Source organism: Ursus arctos, unplaced genomic scaffold (genome assembly GCF_023065955.2).
Source record: "Ursus arctos isolate Adak ecotype North America unplaced genomic scaffold, UrsArc2.0 scaffold_8, whole genome shotgun sequence".
In the NCBI taxonomy this organism is placed as follows: Eukaryota; Metazoa; Chordata; class Mammalia; order Carnivora; family Ursidae; genus Ursus; species Ursus arctos.
In genome coordinates this window covers 77766190-77792033 of record NW_026623100.1, presented here as the reverse complement: position 1 = coordinate 77792033, position 25844 = coordinate 77766190, and the positions used below count along the sequence as shown (strand labels likewise).

General features: G+C 45.8%; 1 protein-coding gene across 2 annotated transcripts; it reads right to left on the bottom strand.

Moving 5' to 3' along the window:
- Positions 1–259: 259 nt before the first annotated feature.
- On the bottom strand, positions 260–21382 carry PDIA6 (protein disulfide isomerase family A member 6). 2 transcript variants are annotated; one of them, XM_026518882.4, is made up of 13 exons: positions 21267–21382; positions 15714–15855; positions 12020–12077; positions 11471–11597; positions 10051–10157; positions 8324–8454; positions 7816–7930; positions 7142–7282; positions 6043–6127; positions 5845–5917; positions 4513–4671; positions 1213–1309; positions 260–733 (listed from the first exon to the last, which is right to left on the bottom strand). In XM_026518882.4, exons 1-13 carry the CDS (start codon positions 21283–21285, stop codon positions 665–667), a joined length of 1323 nt encoding a protein of 440 aa, XP_026374667.1. In that variant the 5' UTR covers positions 21286–21382; the 3' UTR covers positions 260–664. The 2 variants fall into 2 exon arrangements, with proteins under 2 accessions (XP_026374667.1, XP_057165179.1); XM_057309196.1 differs by having other exon boundaries at positions 260–1309; positions 21267–21381.
- Between the last annotated feature and the right edge of the window lie 4462 nt (positions 21383–25844).

The window sequence follows — 25844 nt, the reverse complement described above, 5'->3', positions numbered from 1 at the left end:
GACAAAACCCTGGCCGTGACAGGCAGTTCTCACGGCCAGCCCACAGCTTTCGCCCTTCCTTCTACAGCCTGGCGGTACAGGTCGCGTCTCGCAGCTGTACTTGGCCGCGCTGGAAGTCTGTGGGGGCAGGCCTCCAGATGCTGTCCTCTGGGTCATGGGTTGATAGGGAGGGAAGGCATCGGGGTCACCCCTTCATTATATTCATTTACTGGCTAACCATCAGACTCTGATTTTATGATGTGGACACTAATTTCATACATTTATTGGCATTGTCCAAAATATTATTTTATTTTTTAATGGAAAAAAGCCATTAATATTCAAACGAAAGAATCACATTAAAAAACTTAATACATAAGAAACAGCCTCCAAGAACATTCAAGCAGCAGTCAGAGGGAGGGAAAAATACGTCAACAGCCCATCAGTTTTCCTCAAAATATTACTTGATAGAATACAACCCAATTCACTGGCTACAACAATTCATAGAATTTTTCATTGTTTTCTTGAGATGCAAAGTTCACTGTTGCAGTGTTTTCACAAGACCAATCAAGTGCTACTTCTTGGTTGAAAAGGCCACTGGTAGACTCATCTGATGGTGAAGAATGTTCCTTCACTGCTGGGCAAATCTGCTCCCAAGAAAAGAAAACTGAAGCCTGTGCCAAGCCTCTCACAGCTCATCTCTTCCCAAATCGTCCAGCTCCACGTCACTGAGGTCAATGTCATCTTCCACGGGAAGCTGGAAAACAAAGCTGCCGTGAGGCGTCGCAGGGGCGGAAGGGCTCGGAGCGCTCGGACTCACCAGGGAGCAGGCATTTCTCGAGATGCCCCAGGTTACAGAGCCCGTTCCTCCCTCATCCAGCTCCTGCTCTGAACGCCGCCTATTACTTCACGGCTGGGCAAGCTCAGGTGAAGTGGGAGGTCCACAAACTACCACCTCTTTGCTGTTCAGCTTGTCCTTGTGAGGAAGGAAGGGGCAGAAGCGTGCGAGAAACGCTCATTTCAAAGCTATCATTTTGCGTTTCTCAGACACAGAATAAATGAATTCCAAGTTAAGTGTTCGGTTTCGGGGCGATAATCAGCAAAGGAACCTCACTACTGAAATGTGTCTCCGCTGTCTCTGCCAAGAACATCCACTGCCACGACGCTTCCGACATCGCGCCGCGGCTCCAGGCTTACAGACGGCGGGCACGCACGCGGCCCGCCCCGGGGACTCACCTCGCCGTCCTTGCCGTCCCAAGGCTCCCGGTCGCTGATGGCGGGGAAAGCGCCGCCTCCCACGGGGGCGGTGGAGCCGCGGCCCACGGACAGCTCCCTGCGGGAAGCGAGCACAGCGAGCGCGGCGCGGTCAACAAACGGGCGTGCAAACCGGCCCGCGCGCCAGGTTCCCGCAGCGGCGCCTGGCACCCTCGCTCCTGACCGGCAGGGACGACAGTGCAACCGGGCGGGAAGTCACTCGGGCCTTGGCATCGGATAGAACCAGTTACCACCAATAACCAAGAAAAACTACTTTGCTCAAACACCAGTTAAGTACACAAACTGTCAAAGCCGACGTGGAACACAGGCGCCACCCGGACCCTCGAGTCACAGAACTGGCGACGAACTTCGGACCCTCGGCACGCCTTACGAGAGCGGGCTTCTTGTCCGAACTCCAGGCCCTTTCCTCGGCCGTGAGCGCGCGGCCGCAGGCCTGGGGACGTGGGGGCAGCGTCGCGCCCCCCGCTTTAAAGCAGACAGGAGCTCTACGGGGCACAGCGCGCCGGGCCCGGCCTGCGCGACTCTGACGAACATCTCACCAGAAGACGCGAAGGCAGCCGCTGACCGGGCGCAGGGCTCTTCTTAACAAGAGCAAGTCCTGGCGAAGGTGCGGGGACCCCGGGGGAAAGCGGGAAACCGAACGGGGGGGGGGCTCCTCTGTGTGTCCGGCGGTTATTTGGCAGCGTGGGAAAACTGCTAATTTGAGGCCCCGCTTTGGCTACTCCGCATTTTTTACAATGTGCTACTGGGGGGTCTTCTGGGGACAGCTGGCAATGTCGACGGTCACAGCTGTGTGTGCGTACGTGGGTGCGGGCCGTGCAGCTGACGTCTAGAGGGTAGATACTAAACATTCTCTCAGCACAGGGCAAAGAGCTGGCCCAAAACGCCACGGGTGCCGACGTCGAGAAACCGTGATGTCTGAAGACGGTTACGTTCAGAACACAGACCGTCGGCCGCGCTTCGCCGCCACGCACCGAGCCGTCAGCGGACGGCGGGCAGGGTGCTGTCTGGGCGGAGTTCGGGTGTCAGGCAGCACGTCAGACCGCCGTCTCACACGGGCGCTCTACGCTGCGCTAGAGCGGCTCCACTCCCCACGAGGGGCAAGGCCAGGCCAAGCTCTGGCTTACGTAAGAAATACAAACGCACACGAACAGCAAAACGAAAGCCGGGGGTTCTACTTCTTACTAGGGCAGCACCCTGCATCAGGTTACTTGACATCTCTGAACATCAGTGTCTTCATCCATAAAATGCCAAGACGCACGGAGCTGGTGCTAAACGAGAGCTGCTCCCTTCCTCGGGAAGGCCGGCAGCGGCAAGTGCCAACAGGGCTCAGGAAAGACGCCCCGCCTCCTTTAAACAGGAACAAAATTCCGAGGGAACTATGCCTTTAGGGCAGGGTTCAATGTTTAAAAAAAAAAAAAAGTTTCATTAGCTCAATCATGCTCCTCCCCTGTGCCACCATTTCCCCTGCGGGGCTAAATGCTACCATCTCTTCTAGAAGAGCTCCGAGAAACACAGCTGCTGCCTCAAGCAAACTGAACGGCCATGCGCCGACAGAAAACTCAAGTCCTTTCCTCAGCTTCTGGGTGCCCAGTGCACGATCCCATTACTTGTGTTTTTGGCCGCTACACCCGAGGAACACTTTAATAACAAGCTTTCGGGGGAAGATCCAGGAATCACCAAGGCTGTCGTGGGCTGACTGCAGTTTTCCATTCCTGCTCCCACATCGCTAAGTGGTCAGTTTCAGCTTCCTTGTCACTAACTTCCACGGGCAGTTGGACAAACTGTGTATTTTACACCAAGGGCATTTCTCTCTCTGGTTTTCCAAGAGCCAGACCGCGCAGGCCTGTGGTTCCCACGCGCGCGTGTTGGCAGGTGTGCGCACCACCTCACTGCCAGCCCTGCCCCGTCTGTCTGTGGCAGGCCCCTCAGTGGGGACGTGCTCTGCACGGTCCGTCTCTTCAGAAAGCCAGAGTCGTATGTGACGAGAAACAAGTACGTTGTCACATAGTCTGTCTCCTTCCTACTTGTTACTACACACTTGTCTCCCTGGTAACGGGGTGGGTTCTGAGGTCTTCTGCTGTCTCCAAGACACGAAGTTTGAGAACCAGTGGCCTATCTGATCTCAAGCACAAAAGTAATGGTCTCAAGTTGACGACAATATGCTATTGTTTCGTACCTTTTCCACGAACTATTAACCTCCTCTGTATCGAACAAACAACAACAAACCAAAAAAGGAAAACTAGTTGAAAAGAAATGTGAATAAACTCAAAGCTGGGGTTAGAACCCGTCATTTCCTGTTAAGTGAGTCCAAAGGTTCAACCTTGTTACTACCCTCACACATTTCCTACGGTTCTTGACCCTGGAATCAGCTGTTGAAAAAGGACGACATTTTCTAAGTATGGCTGACCCCGGAACAACATGGGCTGAACTGTACGAGTCCATTTACACACAGATTTTTTACACTACAGTAATGTAAATGAATTTTCTCTAATTTTCTTAATTATATTTTCTCTTCCGGGGCTTACTTCATTGTAAGAATACAGTATATAATACATAAAATATATGAAGTATGTGTTAATCAACTATTCGCCAAGAGCTTAGTATCAGCTCTACAGTAGTGGAGAGAGACAAGGTCTGGGTCGAAGAGGTTCACCTTTGTGAAAGTCATAGTTACGAGGAAGAGGCATTAACCCAACCGCCACACACCCACGAAACCGTGCAGCGCCAATGCCTTGTGTTTGGCTGCAAGGCGATTAAGTCAGTTTTAGATGAGCTGAAGAGCAGGGCAGACAGAGAGCTCCATACACTGGGTTTGGAGTTTGGGAGCCTCTCATGTTGTCTGCACCTAACTGGAGTCACTTCATAAGTGTGCTCGTTTTCACATAAGTACCTTCTAGAGCTAATGGCTAGAAACAGAAGCCGTACTACCTGACGTCAGGGGCGCAAAGCGTGCTTGAGTGGGAACGGGTGAGAAAGGGCTCCTTCCGGCCCCGTGAAACTTTTATATGAATCAGGAAAAGCTGAAAGCCAATGGCACAGAATGGCAAGGTGGCCATCACTCTACAGAATCCTTCCACAGAAAAGAGAACACAGCGCTTACGGAAAGACGATTTAGAACTCCAACATCTAATTCTTACCCAGCATGCCAATGCAAAAGAATTCCATCTACTGCCTGGTCTACATAAACCTAGTTTTAAACCCACACCAGCACAGAACTAAGCCACAAAACAAAAACAACTCAAGAAAGCGAGAAATTACCTGAGAAACTCATTAATGCCTTGCTCGCTGAAAGATCCTTTCAGAAGAGCAAATTTCATCTTGCGTGCATTAATGGCTGCCATGGCGGGGTATCCAAACCCTCCGATCCCCAATGCGTTTTCAAGTTCCGACTGGGCTCCAGCTTCGGTCCACAGCCACCTAGAAAAACAGGCTGGTTTTTAGGGTAAAGATCCCTTTCAAATTAGTTGAAATCTAATTAGCAGGTATTGAAAAAAAAAAAAAAAAAAGATTACACTCCAAATATTTTATGGAATGAAATGGAGAAATAAAAAGGAAGTTTACAAACATAACGTAGTCTAGATGTGCTCTTAACTACACTTCTCTCATATTCCCTAACTGTACCTCCAGAGTCCCCCAGATCTACACAATTTTCCTCCCAGCCCCTGAAATATTGTCCACTAAACCTGGTGAATTTTCTGTCTCTATCACCTGAAACTCTACTAATATTTGGAGGATTATGCACGCTCTCTACGAGTATAATAACTTCTTTGCAGAACTTACTGGTATGTCATTATATTCAATACCTACAAACGTGCTCAGCCGCATTTCTTTACCCCACCGCGACAACGGGCAAGAGTAGAGGCCGCCGGAAGGCGCTCTCCGGTAGGCACACGATCCTGAGCTGAACTCAGGGAGGCGGCGCCCGGTCACCTGACACGGACGGCAGGGGCGGGAGGGAGACTGAGAAGCAGAAAGTTCAACAGGAGGCAGACATACTTTGTCTTCAAACTTTGCCTGTATTAGCCCTCACTTGGAAAAGGGTAAGAAAACACACTTCTACTAACGCTTTCTTTCTTGGCCTTCGAAGCCGTCCCAGAGTTCAGGTAGGTGACTCCGTTTTTGCTCGCTAGCTGGGACCCCAACCCCCACTTAACACGACTGCTGTGAGAAAAATGTACACCGTGGCACAGATGAGTGTCTTATAAAGAAGAGACCTGCATTCTTTTCCTTCTGGATGATAATTATAATTTACCTCTCAGATCAAAAAAAAATGCCAAAGAGGGGCGCCTGGGTGGCTCAGTCGTTAAGCGTCTGCCTTCGGCTCAGGGCATGATCCCGGCGTTCCGGGATCGAGCCCCACATCAGGCTTCTCCACTAGGAGCCTGCTTCTTCCTCTCCCACTCCCCCTGCTTGTGTTCCCTCTCTCGCTGGCTGTCTCTCTCTGTCTAATAAATAAATAAATAAATCTTAAAAAAAAAAAAATGCCAAAGAGAAACAGGGACCCATCCTACGGAAAACACAGTGGGAACCAGATACTTCGGGAGTGCGATGCACTCCCAGCCAAATCATACGGCGACAATAACAACTTACCCCCACATTTTCTTTTTGTATTTGTCTGCCAACTTTAGAAGAACTTCTAAGTAAGAATTTCTGCCAGCAGCTCCTGATTTAAACAGACAGAATTTTTTCAAGGTAAAGATAAAGGAGTCCGTCACATCCCTCAATTGAGAAAGCATTCTCAGAGCGGGGAGCACAGAGCAATGGCAAGGGAGCCTCTGTTCATCGTACCAGTATCCAGAATATGGGGCAGCACGGCCACGACACAGAGCTGATGCTCCTCACACGTCTTCTTGGCGATGTCCTCATTGATGATCTGTGGGCCCAGGACACAAGGGGTGACTGGAAGGCCACTGACACAAAACCCAAAGGTCAGCTTGACAATAAAGACTTAGCATCATCACGTTCACTGAAGAGCAAAGCAGTTCACGAGACCGAGCGACTCCTCCTGAATACGACCGCCTTGTATGCACTGCAGCCCCAGAACAGCTCTGCTCTGTGACGGACTTCTGCGATTTGTCCCTAAGCCCTCCCTCTGGGGTGCCAGCGAGGCATTTGCGCGCGCACACACACACACACACACACACACACACAGTCTCTGAAATGACGGAGCCTGGGTGTGGCCTGGCTCTGACATTTAATTGTTTAGCTAAACAGATATATACATATTATATATTTATGAGAACTTGAGGCTCTCTGTGCCTCCGTTTCCTCAGGTAAAATGGAGATAAAAGCAGTATTTCCCTCTAAGCATTCATGTGAGAATTAACTGAGAGAAATAGACATAAAAGAACCAGCACAGGGGCGCCTGGGTGGCACAGCGGTTAAGCATCTGCCTTCGGCTCAGGGCGTGATCCCGGCATTATGGGATCAAGCACCACATCAGGCTCCTCCGCTATGAGCCTGCTTCTTCCTCTCCCACTCCCTCTGCTTGTGTTCCCTCTCTCGCTGGCTGTCTCTATCTCTGTCGAATAAATAAATAAAATTTAAAAAAAAAAAAAAAAAAAAAGAACCAGCACAATGCCTGTCGCACGCTTAGGTGCTCCGCAAATAACAGCTATTACTTGGAGAACGATGACAGCGTGATGGATGCATTCTGTTTTTAAGCAGCTTGGTACACCTGTCCTGACGGTGTAATTATTTTAGCACTAAAGTTATGAAAAGCAGCAATTTATCAGACAGGTTTTCCCCACTTGAAAGCACAACACCACTTTAAAGAGAGCGCTTTAAAACAGAACGGAAAGAGCTCATCTGAAAAGACAAAACAAGTGTCATTACTGCTTTAGTGCCCCCGCCATCAGACTGGACTGGAGTGACGGAAGCGGTTTACCTCCAGCAGCTCAGGAGGCGGGGCATTCTCAGAAAACAAATCCAGGGCCCGGGAGACGATGTCAGATCGCGTCCGCCCCCCATCATAATCCACAGGAGACTCTCCCTTCTGAAAGATCTTGATTGTAGGAAATCCCCTAATCTATTAAAACGAAAAGTCAAGACAAAATCAAATTAACATTTAATAAGAAATAAAATAATCTTTAGGGTTCTAAAACTACCTTATAAGTAATTTAACATAACAATACCCCCAGCCTGCATCAGTGATCAGGGACGAGACATAAAGGTCTGTTAATCAGACGGTTTTAACAGTCTACCTACCAGGCATAGCCAAGTCTTCTTCCAAACTTGCATATGTACTTAATACAACTTATCTGCTCTAGAACAAATGGACCAACTTCAAAAGCAATATTAGCGACTTGTCAAAGCCTGGGCAAGCTGAAGATTCGCATTAAGCACAGCGGAAACAGTTAGATATTGGATTAAAAAAAAAAAAAGATAGTCTTGGGTTGAAGACTTTATAGTTTTAACAACCAAGTAATTTAGTTTCATTACAAATGGCCAAACATCTCCCCTCCCACCACACAGGGAGGCTTGGAATACTGGATGAAGTAACAGGTGCAAATACGGCGTTATTTCTCAAAGAAACGAGAAGATACTGGAAGACACACTCACCCCGTACCGGCTGGCTAGCAGCTGGCTGGCGGTGGCGTCCACGGCTGCGAGCTTCACCTTTCCCTTCGTTCGCTCCTTTACCTCTGTAGCTGCAGCAGCCCATTCTGGCTCGAGGCTACAGAAAAATATTCGCACTTTACTATTTTAACTCTTGGCACAAACACTTAAGCTGATGTGTGCATTTCTGCCCAGTCCAGTGAAATCACACTTGGACACACAATGTGTGTATGTGTGTGGGGGGCACAAAGTGATGCTACCCTTTCACGTTCCCTTCCAGGGCCTTTGTCACTGCCCTCCCCAAATCGGGAGGCTGGCTCCCTGCTCATCTCCGAAAACACGACAGAAGATACTCTTGGCCCTAATACCAATGCGTAACAATCATTTAGAGTCCAGAGTCTTTCTGGAGATCTTGGTGGTTATACCTGGGTCTGGGTCGGCTTCTTCAAAGCAAGCAAGGTGACTATACTGAAAGCACCGTGACTCAAAGAACTTGGTAAAAAGCGCTTACTTTTTGCAGTGTCCACACCAAGGAGCATAGAATTCAACCATCCAAACATCGTCACTATCAAGAACGTTCTTATCGAAGCTGTCGTCCGTCAGCTCAACCACATCCTTCTTACTTGAACTTTCACTCCTCCCCTGTCACAGGTGACATTAAATATTAAACTACGCATGGCCAGAAAGCACACTATTCCTGTTCTAAATGACCTATTTGACAATCTCGCCCACATCTTAACAAAGTTTGCAGCTTTTCTTTCAAGTAAAAACTATTTTACTCAGATTGGGGACATTCCTTATTAGTTTTTCTCATATTAAGCAGTGTTTACTGTCAATCACCAGTACCTACAGTATAAGCTATCACACGCACCTCGATTCTATCATCTGCTGTTTTGTTAAGAGAAACCCCACATGGCTCACAGAACCACCCAGTGACACTACTCTAATTCAGACTGGGCACAGCTGCTCATGCATTCCAGGATGTTAAACATACCACAGTTGCTACCTGCCCATAGATAAAGTCCCTACCATTCAAGAGAGCTAAATATAACATTGCGTCCTTTTTTCAAAGAATTTTCTTTTATTAAAGTTTTATTTAAAGTCCTCTCTACACCCAACGTGGGAATCAAACTCACAACCCCGGGATCAAGAGTCGCACGCTCCTCCGACTGAACCAGCCAGGTGCCCCAAAGAATTTTCTTGACTACCAAAGCTCAGAAGCAGTCAGTTCTGTTTACTGCTATCTGGTGCCTGGGCCAAAAGCCATGGAGGTAGGGGAGACAACTGTGCCCATTATATGTCAGAGTTTGAAATAAAAGGCAAGAGCGTGGGATCTCTGGGTAAGTTCTTCGTCTGTGTAAGGAAGCTAGTTTTACTGGTCTCTTATTTAAGAGTCAAGGGCCATTTTATCTCTACCTGTAAGAATGTAATGCCTCTTCCCAAGAACATAAGTACCTCATGGTTAAACATCACATCTCATACATGGGCATCTAAAATACCAATCTACGGGGGCGCCTGGGTGGCTCAGTCGTTAAGCGTCTGCCTTCGGCTCAGGGCGTGATCCTGGCATTCCGAGATCGAGCCCCACATCAGGCTCCTCTGCTATGAGCCTGCTTCTTCCTCTCCCACTTCCCCTGCTTGTGTTCCCTCTCTCTCTGGCTGTCTCTCTCTCTCTGTCAAATAAATAAATAAAATCTTTAAAAATAAATAAATAAAATACCAATCTACGGAACAAGAACTTTTCTCTTCTTCCCTGTCATTTATATAGAATTTTACAGGACTTTAGGCTGACTGCCAGATATAGGCCAAGAGATCATTCAAATTTCATCTGTCTTTGCCCAAAGCCCATCTGGTCTCTTTCTCTCTCTACTCTGAACTGCAAAGGCCATAGGATCCCAGAGCCTGGCTCCCCTGGCCTGGAGCTCTTTCTCTGTCTACAGCCCAAATTCTTCCACTTTAGCACTGGGCCGAGGAAACCCCTCTGTGGTCTGGTTCTTGGCCTACAGTTGTGACAAGATGCCCTGGGACAAGTGACTTCTGAGGGGGGCAAATGAACAGGATAGTTGGCTGACTCCCTCTGGCATCAACTGATCTAACCTCGTATTATTTTTTTAACTGAAAGTTCACTAATCTACAATAGTAATGACTTAAAAAAAAAAATCTATCCTCTTACAAGGAGCCCATATTGTGGCATCAGAATCATCGCACACATTAAAAATTAACATTGTATAGCCTTACTTGCTTTCCAGAACTATATCCGCCACCCCTTCCCCCAAGGCGATCCTTGACGAGCTGGCGCAGGGCACTGAGGGCAGCATCTACAATGGCTTCACCAGTTCTGCCACCTACAGGAAGACAAAGGACCATGAGACGGACAGGTGGTGGTGAGCTGCGTGCCTGCAGGACACTACCTACATCTGTCCGCTTTATCAGATATTTGAACAGACCCAACAGTACACACGTGTATTTAACACAGAGCCAAGTTCTCCCAACAATGCATTTTGCACTAGACTTTTCACTGGGAAAACCAACTCCCCTTCTTCAGTGTTAGGTTATTAGTGTGAACAAGAACACCCTCCTGCTCACTAGCACTACCATCTACAAGTAAGAGGAACTCACAAACGTTTACGGAACGTGCAACATGTACACGGATGAAGAAGAAATGTATTATCTAGTTAAGAAAGCAGAGAACGTTTCTAAATACAAATTGCCAGCTGAGAAAAACAGAAGAAACTATTTCTACGATAATGGAGAGAAAAAAGATGTGGAAAAAGTAGGATATGAAGTGTCTGAAGCCACATAACTGGAAAGCCATCCAGGCCTCTTTTTTCTACCTTGCTTACAACACAGTTATCTTAGGCTTCGTTGGGTTCTCTAGCTGAATTTAATTTGAATCCAAGAAGTAACAAACCCTGTAACTGAAACTCAGTCATGACAACAGCCTTTGGAAATTTAACCAAAAACTATATACTCAAGGAAAAGTCACAGGGCTATTAACGGACTCAGAAATGTGCAGAGAATATAGGCCATGAGGCTATCTTCAGAGTTCAAAGGCAAAACTCTAATAAAATCTCTTTGGAAAATTTCATATTTTTTAAAAAATAGTTTCTTATCAAAGTGCCAAGGAAGAGAGAAAAACGTCTGAGAACACTATCAGACCTGACGTTAGAAAGAATGTACAGAACAGTAACACTCCCAATACGTTCGAATCGTGTCGTTCTGCGGCCCTGGCCGACACTTCCTAACACAGAAGGGCAAGCCCTGCACATCACACAGCCTTCTGTTCCTTCTCTATCTCCACATCCTGAACCATCCCCTGAACCACGCCCCTTCCAGCCATCTACCTGGAAATACACCAAAATAAGAAATGTACTAGCAAGAAAGAGAGGGTTTTCTCACTCTAGACCAAGAGTTGGCGAACTCTCTGTGAAGGGCCAAACAGTACTGATTTTCAGCTGGGCGGGCCTTTCTGTCTGTTGCAGCTACTCAGTGCTGCCATTTCAGTGTGAAATCAACTACAGACAATATGAGAACAGGTGTGACTGTGTTTTGAAAAACTTTATTTACAAAAACAAACAGGTCCTTGCTCCTCATTTTTACCTACCGGCTCAAATTAAAATTCCAACCAGGGGAATGGAATAGTTAGGAAAGTCCTTACCCTGATAATCTTCTGGTCTGTTTTTGTTGGAGCCAAAAATCTTAATGGTGGGAAACCCCTGAACGCCGTACTGGCCTCCTAGAGACTGATGTCTATCTGCGTCAACTGCACCGACTTTTACAACATCCTGGGAAGACATGAAAGTATTATCAATTTTTCTTTCAACTGGAGCAGATTCCACAAAAACCCACCATTTGATTCTTGCAGACTCAGGGACCAGATACTAAAGGGCAGGGTTAGGTTTATAAACAGAACAAACGAGGGCTTTAGCCTGGAAAATCATTTCTACATGGGATGATGGGTGAAATATAAGTCAGCCCTGGGGGGGACCTCTGCAGCTCCCAGAATTACCATGACTATGTCATTGATCTGGAAAACTGAATTAACAAAAACAGACAAGGTAAAAATTAAATGTTTATTATCCCTTGGCTCCCTATATGATTCTGGCACCAGAACAAGGGTTCTGAGCTTCAATATGCAAATTAACGTCCTATCCTACATTAAGCCCAGTTGCCTACTTATTTATACATTCACACCTTAGAAACTTACTTTTAAGGCAGTTGCTACTTTCTTCCATTCTGGTGTCAACCTCTGGCAGTGACCACACCTTTTAGGAGATGAGAACACAAGGCAACAATTAATGTCTTTGATCCCCAATTCAAAAATTCTGCACCAGGGGCACCTGGGTGGCTCAGCTCAGGTCATGATCTGGGGCCTAGGATCAAGCTCCAAGTCAGGCTCTCTGCTCAGCAGGGAGCCTGCTTCTCCCTCTCCCTCTGCTGCTGCTCCCCCTGCTGGTGCTCTCTGTCAAATAAATAAATAAAATCTTAAAAAAAAATACGCCACCAACAGTCTAATCAGGGACTTGCACAGGGTGGGTGCTTGCAGGGAGCACATGCACTAATAAAACCTGAGCGGTGACGAGAAGGAACTCACCATTTTAAGGTTTTACTAGAATCCTTCTTCATATACTAATTTAAAAAGTTTCCAAATTCCTGTTTAACTAAATTATATTTAAAGAGTTTAAACTGTCATTTGTAACTCTATCCCTGGGTAGGGACTTTAGCATTTACCTGTCAAGTGTACCTCAATGTGTGCTCTGAGTTATAAGGCTAGGCAAAATGCAGATTCTTGGGCCCCATGAAATCAGAACGCCTAGAGAAGGGGTTCAGGAACCCACATTTTAGTAAGATCAACTAGTGATCCTTAAGCCCATTTAGGTTTGCTATTCCCTGATCTAGTCCAACCTCTTCATTCTATACACGAGGCATCTGTATTAGAGCCTAAATCTCAATGCTCTGCGGCTCCACAGCAGCATGTGGAGCTAAAAACGTCCATGTAATCCCAGATCTGTAAGCCTAGCAAGCTGGGCAGTACTTGATCCCACAAGGTGGTGATAAAAGAGCAAGAGCAGGGGCGCCTGGGTGGCGCAGCGGTTAAGCGTCTGCCTTCGGCTCAGGGCGTGATCCCAGCGTTCTGGGATTGAGCCCCACATCAGGCTCCTCCGCTATGAGCCTGCTTCTTCCTCTCCCACTCCCCCTGCTTGTGTTCCCTCTCTCGCTGGCTGTCTCTCTGTCAAATAAATTAATAACATCTTAAAAAAAAAAAACAAAACGCAAGAGCGAGCAAGAGAGAGAGATGAGAACACAAGGAAAAACAACTCTAATCTCTTAGGGAACAGTATTTGAAATAAATTATTGAAACAAAACATATACAGATGAGTGCTTTTAAAAAGTTATATATACACAAACCTGTTACATTTATACCATTTATCGAGGTTGTAGACGTTCTACTGCTCATTTTCATGGCTGAATAACATCCATTGTATGAAGACACCGTAGCCAGTTTACCCATAGGTGATTAGTTGTTGTTTCTTAATAAAGTCAAGTCTCCTAACTAGATTTCTAAGGACCTAATGAGCAAATGCCATTTCATTTCATCGGCACAATGCTGAAGCCAGGCCTTATTATCTTCATCTCACGGATGAGGACACAAAGGCAGCCAAGTTAGGAAACCTGTCCACTATCACGCAGTCGTCTGGTGACAGGGGTCTGTGACTCCAGGTCCCATGTTCTTAATCACTATATATTATCACCTTCCACAGGGGGCCAAAGCTATATTTTAAAAGTCGGGATTTTCGGGGAAATGTCCTGGAATGCTGGTTCTACAAACTTCTATCCAGGATCTTTGCTATCCACATGAGCTACTTAGAGGTCCAGGAGTCAAAATTTCATAGGACTTTGTGCCTCTTTAATTTCAGTTTACTCTATGAAAGGACTCATATCAGACTGTCAGAGTGTACATTCCCTTTAATTTCAATATGAAGCATAGCGAAGACAGATCAAAATGCCATATAAATCTAAACACGGCACATCTTTCACCCAAGGGTTTCTGACTTGTGGTCCACAGACCCCAAAGGGTTTGTGGATAAAAATTCAGGGGCTCCAGGAACTATTGATGGAGGGGTGGGGAGACGAACACCTCTATTTTGCTAACTTGTAATGGAAATGAAGGCTTTCCTTCAACGATGAACATTCACAACACACCACTTGTCACAAATGAAAACTCACAGCTACTCTCAGATCACTACCACAGCTGCACACTTCTCTTCCAACCTCGTTTATGCTCATCACTGCTTCACCATTGTGTTGTCAAGGTGCTGGAGCTGCTGCTGGATCTTGGTATCTACTGTCCCAGTGAACAAGTACTATATAACCACATCAAGATTTATTTTCACATTTCGGTAACGTTATTTCAATATTTTAGGTTCCCTCTGTGCCTCCCTCTGTATAGAATGAAGAGGTTGGACTAGATCAGGGAATAGCAAACCTTTATTTTGGAAAGAATTCAAAGCCTTCACCAAGCTGCCAAGTCCAAACACAAAAAGAGGGGAAAAACACCTGCTCTAATGAGACCTCCTGTTCCCCAGAACATTAGGAAACAAAACTGCTATGTAACAGTAACCATTAACTACAGGGTCCAGATCCAGCCTTCTCAATGATGTTATTTGGTTTAGTTTCAGAATGTGGTATATTCTCTTATATCGTAGCTCCCCAAAACAATGTCAATTACTCCTACTATAAATGATTAAAAAAAAGATCTAACTTGTAAAAATTGCACACAAAGGCATTCAACAATATAACAGTTTGTACAATTACTATTTGTATATTTACTAATACGAATAAACTAACCCATACAGAATGCTCATTTGGATTTAACAAAGAAAAGAGAAGCTATAAAAAAAAATAATAAAGGCATTCAGATGAATAGTATTCACAACGTGACAACACAGAAGTAGAGGGTTTTACCTTAATTTGCTACACTGAATATTAAGTGAAATAGTCCACGAGGACTGATAATGGGTTTCCAAAACTCAGTTTCATGGTCTTGCAAAGGAAAAAATTAAAGCAATAAAGGAAAACCTTTCATCAGGCATATCCTAAAATTCAGGTAAAAGGAATCTGCAAGAATTTCATTTACTACCCCCTATGTGAGCGTAGGGAGCGCAGCTCACATCTAAAAGGACTTCCTGAGGTCATTTGCAGGACACAGCTGACTGGGACTCAGGTCTCCTCAGGGCACTCGCGGCCTGCTAGACTACAGAAGTAGCGGTCTCGTGCACATTTTGCAGCTTCCATGCATCTGTTCTACACTTGCATTTGTTGGGTTTTGTTTTGTTTGCATTATATGCTTACCTACATAAACAATGAGTGCAATGCTGTACTTTGACTATGCGTAGTCGAGCACCATTAACTTCAGCGGTAATTACATCTTTACTCCCCAAGGGTTTTTTTTCCAGCAATGCATGTATGGCAAGAGAAGAATTTTAAAATTAAACCACTTTTTAATGACATATTTCTGGAAGCAACTCTCTTCAAGAAACAGAAGGGGATCAATCACTAGTTCTTCCCTTTCCTGTGTCCAATATTCTTTCAGCATAAATGAGTTTCCCTTCCATCAAGATCCTACTTACCTCATCATTGAGATATACCTTCTTCAAATGATAAGAAAGATTTTCTTTTGTTCAACAAATTAGCCACTTTAACCATTTTTTTCCAGTGGACTCAATCTCCATGGCCTTTAACTGACAACACTGCAGGGTGTCTCCCATTTCCCTCTCTACTTCTTTTAAACAAGCAGTAAGCTAGGTAAACTAGATGACTGAATAAAATCACACTTTCATATAATATTTTTCCTAATTTTATGAAGTACCATCCATAACCCACAACGGCTTTGTACTTACCATGGAGCATAGAATTCTACAAGCCACAAGCTATCACTCTGAATAACTTCTCGGTTGAAATTTGTCGGAGTTAGTTCGATCACATCATCGCTGGAGGAATAGAGACCATTCGCTGCCAGGAAGAAGGTGCAGCTCATGAGACCTGCAGGAATGACACGAAGCACAGCATGAGCGAAAGCGTTCACGCTCGGGCAGCAGACTCGGCAACGGGAGTCTTCTCCAATTGCCCAACGTCCTCCCGGGTCAGGGTCCTTCTGACCCCCAGCGGACACCCCTGCTTGTTGCTCTTGTAGCCCCTGGAATCTCACTCCCCCTGGTGCAGAGCACAGCAAGTAGGACACGGAGGCCACACTCTCATCTCGAGCTGCAAATGGGAAAAGATTTCTTACCTCGTGCCTATGCACCAACATCTTCATTCTTTACAATCACCCTGTGAGATAATACCACTACTGCCATTTTATGGGCGAGGACGCTGAAAAGTTGGGAGGTTACCCTCTGACCCTGGGCAACCCACACAGCATTTACCTCTTGTGCTATGCAGCTGCAATATTAGCACACTACCTTTATTACTTTCTTTCGAAGGAAAAATCATTTGTTTCCTCTACTAAACTGGGACTCTATCAAGGGCAATCATTGCTTTTATAAATATTTTTACTTCTGCTAACACTATTCATGGCACTCAGGAGGCACTTGCAAGGCTGTTGGAGGAGCTTACAAAGATTTTTCACGTAAATGTTATAAAGCGAGCATGGAGTCTTGTCGTATTATTAATAGCACAGTTCAGCCACACTGTGGCTACTCTAGGAACTGAGACGTAATTTTTAACAATTATATAAGAAAACAAGTTCTGAACTTACTTATGAATATTTTAAGAACTCAAAAGTTTTTTGAATTGGTAGTGCTATCAAAATTCCACCTCCCCCTTTTAAATACATATAGGACTTTGTTTTCCAATTGCATTGCATCTATACCTCCAGAACAAGGCTTAATCGTGGATTGTTCTTGGCTTTCATGTTTTCTCATTTGCTGGCTTTTGGGCTGAAGCATAAAACTTTATGATATTAGAGAAATTCCTGTTACTTTCTTTTTAGCACCTATGAAGATGATCATATAATTTCTTTCATTTCATCCACTGCTGTACCGAACTGTGAGAGTGACCGGTCCTCTAAGGCCGTGTGTGCATACACCATCTTTGTTGTATTCTCACCAGGCCTTGCAGATAGAATTTGGAAGATTTCAAATGGAGCTTTTTAAAATAACCCATTGGTAAATTTCTTCTGGAAGGAGTGTACACCAATGTTAACTGTTTCATTGCCAAATCTTCCACCTTCTACTTACATAGTACTTTCAATTGTCAAATCACTCTCGAATACATTAGAACATTTGGTTTTTCACAGCATTACTAACTACAGAGCAGGAATAATCCCTCTTTTGTAAATAAGGAAACAAAGGCACGTCTAGTGGCCCATCTGTGGTCTCTGACTTCTATTTCCAAGTTCTTCTCATTAAGTCACTGTTGTCTCCGTAGTGCTCAGGATAAAATGGTTCAGTAGGTCATGGTCATGAATAAACAATGTAATTTTATTGTTCAAGAATACTGCATCTGGGGGCGCCTGGGTGGCGCAGTCGTTAAGCATCTGCCTTCAGCTCAGGGCTTGATCCCGGCGTTCTGGGATCAAGCCCCACATCAGGCTCCTCTGCTATGAGGCTGCTTCTTCCTCTCCCACTCCCCCTGCTTGTGTTCCCTCTTGCTGGCTGTCTATGTCAAATTAATAAATAAAATCTTAAAAAAAAAAAAAAAAAAAGAACACTGCATCTGAGGGGTGCCTGGCTGACTCAGTCAGCAGACCAGAGCATGCAACTCTCAATCTCAGGGACATGAGTTCAAGCCCCACATTGGGCATGGAGTCTACTTAAAAAAAAAAAAGAAAGAAAGAAAGAAAAAATAATATTGCATCTGAATTATAGATATGGCTAATACTGTAGGAATTTATGAAAATAAAACTGTGGACTTTATTAAGGGTGACATGAAAGGTTATCATGCAGTGGGTATGACCAGATTTGCTTTCTAGAGGGTTTTCTGGCTGCAATGTGGACAGTGGATGGGGAAACTACCAGGAGAGTGCTGTCACCCAAATCCAGGGAAAGATGGAATGGGCAACAGTAAGACATGCTACTGGGAGATCAACTAGGAGACTGAAAACTAACTGCTGGATTTAATGACAGATCCCTAGGGCCCAGGACAGTTGTGGTGGAGTAGTGAAAATAAGCAGCAGCCAATCTGCAAAATACTGGACAGAGTAGGAGGGAACAAGTTGATGAAAACGCATAAGCCTTTAAAACAAATCTTCTTATGAAGAGCACAAGCAAGCAAGCAAATGTGGGGTAGAAAGAAGGTTTCTTCTTAAATCTGAGCATGAAGGGAAAAAATATGGGGAGTGGGAGAGGCTAAAGATAAAGTAGAGGAATAATGAAACAAAATGCCTGGAATCAGGAAGGGAGGGAACCAGAGTCAGTGACACGGGCAGCCTGGGATAGGATGACCTCCTTTTCTACTTTGAGACGTGGGGAAGGGTGCATGTGGATGGAGATCAGGCTACCCAAAGTGGGGCTCTCTCAATAAATGCTGCTGTCCGATACGGTAGCTACTTGCCACATGTGGCTGCCCCAATGTGTACTGATGGTATAAAAAGCACTAATTTCTGAAGACTTGGTAGGGAGGAAAAAGTATCTTATTAGTATTTTTGATATTGATTACATGCTAAAAAGATACTTTATATACACTGAGGAAACATATATTAAAATTAATTCCACCTGTTTCTTTTTACCTTTTTAAACGAGGCTACTAGAATATTTAGAATTAGATATAAAGTTTGCATTCTTTTTACTGGATTGTGCTGCTCAATAGTCTTTTCGTTGCTGCGGGAAAGGTTAAGTGGAGTTTGACATATTTAACAAAGCAAGTAAATTAAGAACCCAAGCAGAGAGTCCTAATTCTGAATAAGCTTAGAACTTAAGACTGGTCCTGGAAAAATCCTCCATGGAGCTCTACTTTCTAAAATTTATCATTTTTTGTAAAATCAACATGAATTGATACCTGTTCAGTCCATTGAGCTCACTGTGGAATTTTTGAAAATGCAAAAGAAAACCCATCAACAGTTCCAGTAGAATAGGCAATATTTTGGTGACTATTCTGACATCTCTATGCAATTTAGAGGTCTAAAACTTTATTATTGTATTTATAGGCATGTGTTCTTACTATACATTCCTTTCTGTAACCTTTTTTCACTCAAAATGAGTTACATTTTCTATATAATTATGGATTCCTTATCACCCTCACCCCCTATATAGCCATTCTTAATGGCTCTAACATGTTGCCAATCGATCCCTAAAAGAATTTATTTCCAATTTGTCATCACTATTAACAGACTAACGCCGAAAATTCTTACACTTTCCTTCCCCCTCAAATATATGTAAGTATTTCCTTAAGAGATAATCTTACAGGGGGGATGGGGGAATAGCTAATATTTTGATATATATGTATCTGTCCAACTACTCTCCAGAAACTGACATGTTAACTATGAATAATGCTTAAATGACACTAGATACCAGGCACCGTCTAAATAACTAAGACATATTAACTCATTTTAAGAACTCTATGTGCTATGTATCATCATGCCCATTTTTAGACAAGGAAATGGAGCCACAGAAAGGGTAACTTGCCTAAGGCCACATCATTACAGAGATAGAACATGGTTATGTAATCCAAATTTTTAACCAAAGGACTGGAGACTGCATTAGTATAATCCCAAGGAGGGTCATTAGGTAGACTGTAGCAGGAGAGTTGGTTTTTTTCCCTTCTCCTGTCAATTAGGTACAGCAGGCTGTTACAAGCAAGCTGGAGTCACCTAAGGGACGGACCATGATTTTTACCTCAGGAATGTGCTTCCTTTCCATACAAAGATGGTCATGACATCAGTATAACATGGACTTGGGCTTTTTCTTTTTTTTTTTCCTGGTCATGTTGTTGGAGTCCTTATCTGCCTTTAAGTTTTGCCTAATTCTCATAAGAGCCTCCCCTTTCTTATAAATGGCTCTCCACTAGAAATGTCTTGATAATAAAGATATGAATTCCTTAAAAGGCAGTATGACCTAGTAGGGTTAGAAAGAAATTGAATATTCAGAAAAACATTAAAAGATGTATAAATTCCAACAGCATGAAAAGAGCCAGTAACTACCCCCTATGAAAACCCTCAAGAAAACAAAAAACCCCGGGCCACTTAAGATGATAAAGTAGGTCAATCTCGACTAATACTGTTGTTTCTGAAATGCACATCGCAGTTCCACTCACTGATAATGAGCACCAATGGGAAACTGGAACATCCGAGTGTCTAGAATCTATGGGAGCAGATGGTTTTGCCATCTGTGGCTCCCCATTATTCCCCCACAGTAGTGAAGGATGTTATAAATCCGCATCAGCAACATCTCTGTCCCACGCCTGCTAGCGAGAGTACATGATCCCAAAGCAGTCATCTAGAAACTAAGAGGGCCCCCCAAAAGGTTGATTACACTTATTCAAATAATGAGTTAATTGATAGAATCAGACGCTTTCAGCCGAGTCTGAATTCACCCGAGGAAAACTAAACAGAGACTGGAATCTCTTCTCCTCCTCTATGTTCTCTCTGCGGTTGTACAGCAAATATTTATATCTCGCTTACCCTCTTGAGACCTATATGAACTCATTCATCCCGACAACAACCCAGAGTAGGAGTACTAGCCCAGAGTGGTTAAGTAAATTGCTCCCGGTCACACAGCCAGTAAATGCAGGGGCGGACGGGTGCTCTGGTCTGGATCCAGAGCGTTCCCTTAAAGCCCGGTAGGAGCGCCTGGGCTGGGTGGGACCAAGGGAAGCCAGAACAGGGACGGGATCATCCTCAACCTCACTCACTGTAGTTTCTAAAACAGGCATTTACATAATTCATGGAAGTCTGCGTTCCATGTAGTTTTTGAAAGTTCAACCACATTTAACATTAGCTTTTGGAAGGCACCGTCCCCTATCTCAGGCAACTCTTCGGCCTGATTCGAGGGCTGGGTTCTGGTATTTCAGTTCTTCTCATTACTGGGAATTCCATAGAACAGGTGGTGAGCCCGTGGCTGTGCCGTACGCACGCCAGCGTCAGGACAGCGGGCCCAGAACAAGGGAGCCCTGACCCTGAGGTCGCCCCCGGCCCCAACCTCCGCCAGGGATCAAGGTGTTTGCGCGGCTCCCACGCAGCTCCGGCCTTGGCTCCTGCCCGCCCGCCGCGGGCCCTCCGCCCTGGGTTCGCGCCCAGCCTCGGGGCTCCCCGTCCCCGCCGCGCCACGCTCCCCTGGGTGGGCTGCCAGGGCCCCGCCGACGTGCCTCCCCGCCGCACGCGCCCGGAATCCGGCAGGGCCCCGAACCCCCGAGCCGGCCGGGCTCGCCATCCCCCACCCCAGCTCCGGCCAAGGCCGCACGCCCGCCCCGCCGGGACCTCCCAGACGGCCCCCCGAGACGAGGAGGCCGGCGCCTACCCAGCACCAGGCGAGCCATGCCGAGCGCCCGGGCCGCCGTGTAGTCCCGCCGTCGCCTGAGCTCCGCGCGCCGCGCCCCCGCCGCCCCACGTCCCGCCCTCGGCCGGTGAGGCAGGAGCCCGGCGGCGCGGCGAGGACCGGCCGGAAGGCGCTCGCCAAGCCGTGGCCGCGGCTCATTGGTCCTGGCTAGCTTCGCTCATTCGCATAGCCAATGGGAGGCGGCCGGGTAGAGGTTCCCGGTTTGATTTTTTTATTGAGGGCGGAGCGAGCGGCGGAAGGAGGGACTTACTGGGGGCGGGGCGGGCCAACCTCTCCTTGCTCCGTCGCCCCCAGAGCCCCCAACCCCGACCTGGGCTTTTGCACTTCCCCTCCCTCCGGTAGAGTCCGGTGTTTGGTTCTTGTTATCTTAGGGTCTTTATTCTCTCTTCCTCTCCCTGGCCTCTAATGAGCCCTTTCCAGCCCTCACTCATCCCTTGCTCCCTCCACTCCCCACCCCTTACCTTCTTTGTCTCCAGGGAGGATAACTTTTTTTAGGCCCTCAGTACATCTAGGACCCTATTATGTGACATATTAATTTTTCTTTTCTAATCTTTCTCATCTACCGGATGAGTATTCAGTGAAACGCTTGCTAAGCACGTACTGTATATACCCTAATTGAACACGTATTTATTTTGTTGAATTACTTTGAAAGTTTCCACGTCCAGGGCACTTGACTACAAAACCTTTTCACTGATAGATCAGGTTCTCTGTGGAAGCCCGTGGGGCTTCAGCTTCTGAGCTCCTCAGTACAGGGGTTCCTTCCTTGCCCTGCGAGGGGGCCTTGGCAATGCAATCAGTGGTCATGTGTTTTGCAAAATTTGCGAAAGTAAAATATTTTAAGTGTAGCAGGCTAAGATATCGTATCTTTCCACTCTGATGTCTCGTCCTGTGTTTGGAGTGGACTTGAGCATTTGATTTTTGTATTAGTATTGGTTTATCTCTCTGTAGTGCTTAATGCGTAGGACAGCTCCGATTCTGGCCAAAGCATTTAGCATTTAGTGGAGTCCCGGAGGGGAGAGGGCCTGTAGCGCTTCCTGGGGGAAGTGGCCCTAGAGCTGAATCTGAAAGATTTGCCAGGGGAACAGAGAAAGTCATCCAGGCACAGGAAGCTAAGGGAGTGAAAAAGGCCCAGCAGGGTCAACTGACCCCAAGCAGAGGAAGCTGGCAGCAAGCTCCGGATGATGGGCTGGTGCAGGGGAATGGGGGGGAAGCACACTTGAGCTCTCCAGCTCCTTCCAGCACCACTGCCCTGTGGATCCCTGATTTTTGATTCTCCAAGATCTCTCTGGGTTTACTGATGACATTGTAAAATCAAAGATTTGGTGTATCAAGGTAATCAGTGGTGGCCTCTCAAACGGCCCTAAAATCTGGGTGGCCTACACCGTAATGCTTTGTTTTTTGCTCTCTCTGGAAAGGAGCTTTCCATGTGGTGACTCAGGGATTCTGGCTTCTCCCATCTTACCATGCCACCATCTTCTACAGCATGCCCTCTCAGCATGGGAGATATTACCCCTAAGGGGGCAAAATTGGTTCTTGGGAGAGGCTGGTGAAAAAAATCTTAGAGATTACAAGGGTTACAATACATAAACAGATATACAGTCTATCTGTGTTTTTCAAATTTCATGGGAGAGAGGGATTTAGGGGAAAAAATGTCTAAAAACTCTCCTTAGGAGGATGATAACGAGAAAAAAAAAAGATCAAGATACACTGTTCTAGAATAGGACTGCCCAATGGAAATATAATGTCAGCCACAACCACATACGAAATTTAAAAATTTCTAGTAACCAGTGGCTCGGTTGGTTAGGTGTCTGCCTTCAGCTCAGGTCATGATCCCAGGGTCCTGGGATCGAGCCCCGCATCGGGCTCCCTGGTCAGCAGAGAACCTGCTTCTCCCTCTGCCTGCTGCTCCCCCTGCTTGTGTGCTCTCTCTCTCTGATAAATTAATAAAATCTTAAAAAAAAAATTTCTAGTAGCCACATGAAAAAAGTAAAAACACCTGAAACCAATATAACACTGTCTGCTAACTATACTGGAATTAAAATTAAAAATTAAAAAAAAAAAAAACAACCAAAGAGATTAAACTTAATAATATAGTTTAACCCAAAATATCCCCAATGTTATCATTTCAACATATAATCATATAAAAATGATTAATGAGCTGTTTTACTTTTTTTTTTTTCATGCCCACTCTTTGAAACTCAGAAAACATTTTATGCTTACAGCACATCTCAGGTTAGACTAGCCACATTTCAAGTAGTCAATAACCACATCTAGCTAGTGGCTTCTCTATTGGACAGCACAGTTCTAGAACCTCCTTCCAGTGCTTGATTGGTGCTTCTGCGTTTGAGTGACCGAAGAGCAAAGCAGGAACAAGCTAGCTATGCATCTAAGGCCTTGTGTGTCCTGGAGGCTGTGGGGAGAACAGAAGAATATAGAGAACACAGATTCAGGCATCAGAAGATGGCTTTATCACTATCATCTAGAATATTCTCTCTCTCCTTAAACAAAGGCTTAAATATGTTCACTGTTCACTCATTCACTCATCCCATCCTTCACTCATTTGCTTGATCAGTATTTACTGAATGCCCATTTATTTCAGGCACGGTACTAGGCTCCGGGGGTTACGACAGTGATTAATAGATGTTCCCGGCTTGTGTAGACACTCACAGTCCAATGGAGGAGGCAGGTCAGTAAAAAGCTACAGTGAAGGGATAGACAGAAAGTTCCAAGGGATCACATGGTAAGCAAGCAGTTTGTTCTGCTTGAGGGAGTCTGATGTTGAAGAGGCTTCCTGGAGTGGCAGGAAGGCTGGAGGGGGTGTGCCAGGCAAGGGTGGGCTCGTGGACAAAGGCACAGAAGTAGAAAAGTGCGTGGTGTGCAATCTCGGGCAGCCGTCCGTCCGTAGCAGGGCCGTTGAGACCAGTCTCAAAAGCTACACTAAGCCACAGAGACAGTGACACGACAGGTCACTTTTCTTTTAGCAACACTGGGTTTTAGGGGAAAAAAAATCAAAACATTTTACGTGACTAGATTTCCGGAATTCTAGAACTTTGGGTGCATATTTGGTATTGCTCTTTAGGTGCTTGGTAAATAAGAACGGAGTGTTCCAGAGTTGGGTGACCAAGATTTAAGACAATTCCAGAAAGTCCCATTGGCCTTGGCAGGAAGCTGAGCCAGTCAAGCTCCAGCTCTAGGCCATGGTTTCCGGAAAAAACTGAAGGGGCAACAATATTTTCTGAAGTACAGCAGGCTCCCCCTCAATGTCTTGAACACCAACCAGAAAAGAATAAACCAGAGGATTTAAGGAGGAGGAAAGGACAGCCCAGGACCTTAACTTTTTTCCCCCTAGGTCAATGAACAGAATTAGTAACTCAGATTTCCACCACATTTCATATAATTAATAATAATAATAAATAAAACATGATAACTTCACATGTCCTTCCCCAGATTTTTTAAAGCAGGGTGGGGAGTGGAGATGTTGAAGAATAAACTGGAAATTTCTTTTTCTTCTTTTTCCCTATCATTTCTGCCCTCCCCCAGCTGGGTTACTCCGGTTGCTGCTTGTCTCCCCTTGTCCCTCACCCTGACTTCTGAAGGCACCCCTTCCATCCAGAAAGGAGAGGAGACAGAGGCAGATGGGGCTGGGTTAGAATGAGTACGGTGAGGGGACATTGTCACGGTCATTATATTTGCTCAGAAGTGAATGAAATGAAAGCCCTGAGGAAGGAACTGGATTATCGTCTGAGCCTGCCTCCCCTGACACCAGCAGAAGTTTTTACCAGTCCAGGAAGGAGGAGAAAGGTGTTCTAGGCAGAGGGCATGGCCTGAGCAAAGGCACGGAGGCGTGGAAGCTCATGGCCTTATCTCTCAGCTGCTGGATTTTTTTTCTTAAAACCGGCACATCCTCTAATCACAGTTATTACACGCTGGACGCTTCCCGTGTACCAGGCATGATGCAAAGCTCGTGACCTTTAGTGACTTACGGAATGGGCACACAAATGAGTCTATCTACCCTTTTCGTCTTTTATGGCTCTGTTTCAATTTCAAGTCTTCAGAGGTCTTCCCTGAGCACACCCTGTAACGTCGGTACTGCACCCCTGGCCCCCATGGTGTTCATTGCAGCCCCTTCTGGTTTCTCACGGCCCCTAAGAAGTTACCACTAACTTAGTGCCTTCGATGATGGGAATTTTTTATCTCAGGGTTCTGTAGGTTAGAAGTGCAACTCAGGTCTCACTGGGCCGCAGTCAAGGGTTCGTCTGGGCTGGCCTCCCTCCTGGAGGCTCCCGGAGAGCATCTGCTTCCTTCCAGATTCTAGAGTGCCCGCATTCCTTGCCTGGTGGCCCCTCCTCCATCTGCAAAGCCACCGATTATACCCAGCGGAGTCCTTTTCATGTCCCATCTCTCTGTTTTCCCTCTCTCCTGCCTCATTCCTCCACTTTTCAGGACTCTTGTGATTACAAGAGCCCATCCAAATAATTCAGGATAATTTCCCTATTTTCAGGCCACCTGATCAGCAGCCCTTCCTTCCATCTGCAAACC